General features: G+C 52.8%; 1 protein-coding gene and 1 non-coding gene across 2 annotated transcripts in view; one reads left to right on the top strand and one right to left on the bottom strand.

The window, feature by feature from the left end:
• Positions 1-866: 866 nt before the first annotated feature.
• Positions 867-6,243, top strand: part of SPG7 (SPG7 matrix AAA peptidase subunit, paraplegin) — a 30,396-nt gene continuing 25,019 nt past the window's right edge. The window contains 3 exon segments of the mRNA XM_004286893.4: positions 867-1,076; positions 3,213-3,315; positions 4,615-4,704. Coding sequence (XP_004286941.1) covers positions 894-1,076; positions 3,213-3,315; positions 4,615-4,704 — 376 coding nt within the window. The 5' untranslated portion in view covers positions 867-893.
• On the bottom strand, positions 2,884-2,990 carry LOC117196734 (U6 spliceosomal RNA). The gene has a single exon (XR_004477065.1). It is a non-coding gene; the product is annotated as a U6 spliceosomal RNA (small nuclear RNA).

Genomic DNA, 6,243 nt, shown 5'->3' with positions numbered 1-6,243 from the left:
CCTGGGGTCCGGAATCCCAGGGATAAAACCACAGCCCCCCACCCCCACCCCGCCTCCCAGGGATAGAGCGGACTAAGTCCCCCGGGCTGTGATCCTGGTCTCCAGAGCTGGGCACGACTTCCAGAGGGAGTCAGCCTGCCTCCAGGAGAAAATAACAGTGGACGAGATGGTTACCTCTCCAAAATTAAGCATCTGTAGGCCAAGAGTGCCAGCCGCCTGCGCCGGGGGGCTCAGATACCCTCTCCTGGAGTCCTTGCCCTTACCCTAAGCCCCTTCCTCGTCCGCTCCGTCCGCAGGACCCTCCGGGCACCACCCGGGCAGGCTCTGCGGCCAGAGCCCGGACCAGCGAAGCCCTCCTCCCCTCGGCAGCACCCTCTTCGCGCCCAGACCGCGCCGGGGTCCAAGGGTCGGAGTAGGGGTTAGGGTCCAGGTCTGAGGGCCGGAGTCGGGGTCAGGATCCGGGTCTGAGGGTCGAAGTCGGGGTCAGGGCCGCGGGCGGCCCTGCCATCTGCGCACGCTCCGCGCCCCTCGGGCTCCCTCGCTCGCTCTGAAGTCCCGGGACCCGCTGCGCCAAGTCCCTACGGGAGCGGCGGCTCGGCGCGGCGTTCCGATGCCCTCCTTGGCTTCAGCTCTACTCGAGGCGCTCCGCACAAGGTGGCACCTCAAACCGCTAGAGAACTCCAGTCGGATTAGGGGTGCCGCTGACGCCGCGTGCGGCGCCGGAATCCGCGAGCAGGGGACTGAGGCTTGGCAAGCTTGACCGCGCAGGTGCCGCAACGAGGCCCGGACAGCGCAGGCGCTCCGAGGAAACCCTCCACCACCACCCCGCCCCGCCCGACCGCGCAGGCGCCCCGAAGAGGCCCCGACCGCGCAGGCGCCGCTTCTGAGTCAACATGGCGGCTGCGTGTCTGCTGCTGCGGGCCCTCCGCCTGGGTCCCGGGCCAGGGCCGGGGCGGCTGCGGGGCCCCTACTCTGGCTGGAGTCCAGGCAGCTCCGCCAAGACCGGGTGGAGGTGGCCGTATGTTGTCCACAGGCCTCTCATGGGTGTCGTCGGGCCTGGAGGCCGAGTCCTGCAGGTAATGTGTGGGGAAGATGCCCTTCCGCCGCCGGGTCTTCGTCGTCCGAGAGGCCGCTCCGGCCGGCAGCTCGGGGGAGGAGCGGGGGCCGAGGCGGGCGAGCAGCCCGACGGAGGGGCGGGGGGCGAGGCCGCACAGTTCCTGCTTGGACTTTTCTAGTCCTTGTTTCGTGTGTTGGTATTTTCTGCCCGTCTTCCTGGCGTTTTGAAATTGAATCGAGTAAGAGTTTCATCAATTTCTGACAGAGAACTATTAGCTCATATAGATCAGATCCCACCCAGATGAATTCCAGCACCTTCCAGATGCTCGAAGTGGGCTGTCAGAAAGTTTTTCGTGTGAGCAAAGTACCTTGCAACTGTGTTTTACTTTTGTCGTGTAGCTTGACATGTTATGGATTCAAATTCAGAGACCCTCTGTGTGAAGGGTGTGTTCCAGGCACTGTTAATGTTAACATTTCACTCTGAAAACAAAGACCCTAAGTTCTAAGCTGAAAAATCAGCCTTTTTCGCCGATTTTTTTAGCCCTCTCTTAGGACCTCGACTCTCACATTTTAGGTTATAATGTATTATTGTTATTGTATTTTACCATAACTTGAGAACCAATTTCATATCATAATCCTATTCTAGATTCCTGGCCACATTTCCTGAGTCTGAGGACAACTATAGCTGCATTACACTTGTTTTTGTTTTTGCTGTTTAGTTCTATTGAGAAGGAAAATCATAATTTATTATTTTTAATCAGATTCTTTGATTATTCTATGAAAATAAATAAGGACTGAAGTAGGCAATTCACACATACTTGTGAAGTCTAAACAGATAACCTCACCAGTGGCTATAATAGTAATTAAACAAAGTCATCTGGTTTAAACAAGCAGTGTTTAGAGCTGACTTTGAAGAATGACTTTTTCCCCCCACTCGATCTAACACGCTGACGTTTCTCAGTTACTGGGCCCAGTCCACACTCTATGGTCCTCCCTTATATGCCTCCTGGTCATCACTGAGCCAAGAATAGTGGTATTAATTAAATGGGACAGTAATTGTATGGACGAGGAATTTTTAACCTGCTGCTAACAGGAAATTACATGTAACGTACTCCTTTAGTAAGGAGTTACTTTTCTCCGTAATAACAGCAGACCAAGGATGAACTAAGGGGGAAAAAATTAAAAATAAATAAGTAAATAAAACAGAAATGAAGAAATTGCCGCCACAGAGATAGAAGAAATTAAGATGCACCGTTGACCATAACATAAAACACATTCAGGCGGGAAACTGGTGGACTACCTGGGAACGTTCTACAAGGAATAGTCGTCTGCAGTTGTGGGGAGCAAAGGGTTTAGGCAGCCACTGTGGCCTTTGCTCCTTGGGTCCTGCAGGACAGTTGTGAGTCTCGGCTCACAGAATGGCAGCCAGTGTTCCGCACCTTGAGTTCAGCATTTCTTCGACTTGCTCGCTTGCTTTTAAGCTTTTTGTTTTGTTTTGTTTTTTAATCAACATCCCCATTTTATTTTAGTTAGTTTTTTTAAACTATTTTTTAACATCTTTATTGGAGTATAATGCTTTACATTGTTGTGTTAGCTGCTGCTGTAGAACAAAGTGAATCAGCTATATGTATACATATATCGCCATATCCCCTCCCTCTTGCGTCTCCCTCCCACCCCTCTAGGTGGCCACAGAGCACGCAGCTGATCTCCCTGTGCTATGCGGCTGCTTCCCACTATCTATTTTACATTTGGTAGTGTATATATGTCCATGCCACTCTCTCACTTCGTCCCACCTAACCCTTCCCCCTCCCCGTGTCCTCAAGTTCAAAAAATATGGAACACTTCACGAATTTGCGTGTCATCCTCGCGCAGGGGCCATGCTAATCTTCTCTGTATCGTTCCAACTTTAGTGTATGTGCTGCCGAAGCAAGCACTGCTTTTAAGGTTTTGATGTTGTTGTTTGTTTTTTCTTTTGATGTTATGTTAAAACTTTGCAGTAATGCTCAGACTATTGCTTCACATTTCAGGACGGTGTTAATATTACAAGTGAATAAATATCAGAGCTTTTAGGAAAGACTGTGCAGCAGGGAATTAGTCTGCATTGCCTGGGGTGCTGTGGTGTTGGTGGGACTGATTCTCTCTATCGCTCTTTGCAGCGTTTCCAGTTGCGACTGCTAACCCCTACATTTGAAGGGATCAGCAGATTGTTGGTGAAACAGCATCTCGTCCAGAATCCAGTCGGACTCTGGAAACTCCTAGGTGTGTATCTTTTGAAGACAGAGGTGACAGGCAGAGCCTATGGCATTTGTGAGTAAATGCAGAGAATGTTGCTTGTTTGACGTCATCAGAAAAACGAAATCGCGAAGAGGACCTTCGGCTGCTACTCGCTGTGAGCCCTCAGATGCTCTGAGATGAAGTTTATGAGGAGGAAATTTGCCTGAGGTCTGAACAAGCCATTTTTGCTTCTTTTGAGTTGTCTCTCTCTTTTTTCTCTTTAATTCTGGTAATAATTGGGCTGCTTGACAAAGGTTTTCCATGTGCTGTAGCCAACTCCAGGAACGTTTAGTAAGGAGCTGCAAACTGGCTGTGTATGTCTTGCGTACAGAAGGCAAGTAAACACAGCCTACAGATAATGTGCTTTTATACTGGAGTCGCACCGTTTATTGAGATCTTGTGACATCCGGCTGTCTCTTTTGATCTTAGGTCAAAGGACCATAAGGGTTGACACCTGTACTTTTACTCCCCCCTTTATTCAGTTGGAACAGGGAAAAGGTGAAATCTCCCACTGCTACATACGTACCCACCCCCGGTCATGGCAGCCTACACGTGCCCCCAGTGGCACAGCCGTCACCTCCAGACACCCCCATGTCAGGTGGACATCGAGGCAGTTTTATTTGTGATTCTCTTAATGTGTGTGAAGAAGGGTGCAGCCCAGTCACGTTGTGAGACGCTTTCCCCCGTTTTAAGCAGTGGTTGGTTCAGACCTTGGACAAGTCAGAGCCTTTGGTGTGAGGAGCGGTCCGGGCGCGTCTGGGTGAAGGTGGTGGCCCGGGGCCGCTGCTGCTGCATCGTGCGGAAGCCGCTTCCCGCTGTTCATTTGTTTAAATTCATTTAAAGTGACTGCATGTCAAGGGCTTCCCTGGTGGCGCTGTGGTTGAGAATCTGCCTGCCAACGCAGAGGACATTGCTGTGGCTCACGGGCCCAGCCGCTCCGCGGCATGTGGGATCTTCCTGGACCGGGGCACGAACCCGCGTCCCCTGCATCGGCAGGCGGACTCTCAACCACTGCGCCACCAGGGAAGCCCTGTGTTCATCATTTTTGTTCCCTCACGTTGACTAATTTAAATTACAGAAACACTTACTTCAGTTGAAGTAGTTCATTGTTTACAATGAGTAGCTATTAGAGTAAGAATGATTACCCCAGCTTCTAGATCCTGTGCACGTAGCTTTCAGATAGCTTCTGTTTTGTTTTGGTTGTCTGGGAATACCCCTTCTCCTGAGGGTTCCCCTGTAGTTGCAAGCCTGCTTGTTGTTAAACACTTTCCCTCTTCCTCGTAGGAGGCACGCACTACTTTAACACCTCAGGGTGGAAGCAGAAGACTAAAGGCAGTGATAAAGCCAAGGGGAGGAGCCCTGAAGATGACGAAGGTATATCCATGAGATCTTAAGCGCTGCCTGCACATGTGTGCTCTAGTCTAAGGAATAGGAAGCCCATCCTAGGATCACACCTGCCCCCCGTCCCTAATGCAGTTGCTGGATTCTTCCTGCCCATCCTTTTAGGGACGGCATCATCAGCACCTGTGTCCCTTGTTCAGGGTACCTGAAGGCGGGTGGGGCTGCTGTGCTCTGTGTGGAGAGGGTGGACCTCGGATCCGCCCTGGACTCAGAGCTCTGGGGGAGGAAGGCTCCAGGACTCCCCGGCCGAAGCCCTGCTCTCGTGCACACCTGACTGGTGTTGGCACTGCCTCCAGGCCTGAGGAGCAGCCCCAGAGGACAGGAGGGTACGGGGCATGACCTTGGGGAAGGAGTGGGGCCCCAAGCCCCGGGGCACAGTGAACTCACTTGCAAGTCTCCTCTGGACTCTGGAATTAGGACTCGATGATTGTGTGAAGGGGAGGGAAATGAAAAGGGAACTTTGGACTGAATTGACCTCTAAGATGACAGCTGGCTGCAGGCAGCTGATACACATGGAACTCGCTAGGCCTTAGGAATGGTTGGAGCGTGCCCAGCACTGTGCTCAGTGATTTGTGCACTCTCTTCAGAGTGACCTGTCACTGGCCCTTTCTACATACGAGGACGCTGGATGCCTGCTCTTTGCCTGGTCCAGGGAGGGACACATGCGTGGGGTTGTGGCGCTGATTTTGACGTGGCTGCAGAGGGTTGTGGTGCGGGACCCGAGGCCCGGGGGCCCTGGAGGAGGTACTTTACCCAAAGGCCAGCCATGCTCAGAACCAGGCTCCTGTGAGCCCCAGACGCCTCAGGGGGGACGGCAGCCTGAGAAATGCTTTCTTTATCGGACCCTGGGCCTGTCACCAGAGCTGCACACAGACTGGTCCCGTTCCCCAGGCCTCATCTTTCCAGAAGGGCGCAGCCACCCTGGCAGCTTAGTTGGAACAAGACGGCTTCCCGACCAGGTTTTGGTAACCGTGGGGAGGACCTTCCTCCCTAGTCTGGTCCAGAAACGTCTTAAGGAGCTGGGGGTCTGGAGGTTCGGCCCCAGAGCCCCCTGGTTATGGGGTGAAGCCCCTTGTGCTCGACTTTCTAGGAGGGGCTGCGTTTTCTGATGCTCATGTCCATCCTTCGCTGGCGGCCCCTTCGTTTACCTTGAGAGGAGCTGTAACTTTCCATTGGTCTCGACTCCCATAGTGCCCTTGACTGGGTTCAGATTAGACGTTTCTGGCTGTCGACCTCCTGGCTGCAGGCTCAGGCAGTGTGTGTGCTGCAGGCCTCCTTCATCATCACCCCGGGGGAAAGCCCCCAGGGGACTTGGCTCTTCTTGTTTTTTCTTTTTATAAATTTATTTATTTATTTTTGGCTGTGTTGGGTCTTCATTGCCGCGTGCAGGCTTTCTCTAGTTGCGGTGAGCGGGCTTCTCATTGAGGTGGCCTCTCCTGCTGCGGAGCGTGGGCTCTAGGCCCGCGGGTTTCAGGAGTTGTGTCATGTGGGCTCAGCAGTTGTGGCTCACGG

This window comes from Orcinus orca, chromosome 20 (assembly GCF_937001465.1).
Source record: "Orcinus orca chromosome 20, mOrcOrc1.1, whole genome shotgun sequence".
Lineage (NCBI taxonomy): Eukaryota > Metazoa > Chordata > Mammalia > Artiodactyla > Delphinidae > Orcinus > Orcinus orca.
The sequence above is the reverse complement of the archived record's forward strand: the minus strand, read 5'-3'. Positions and strand labels throughout refer to the sequence as shown.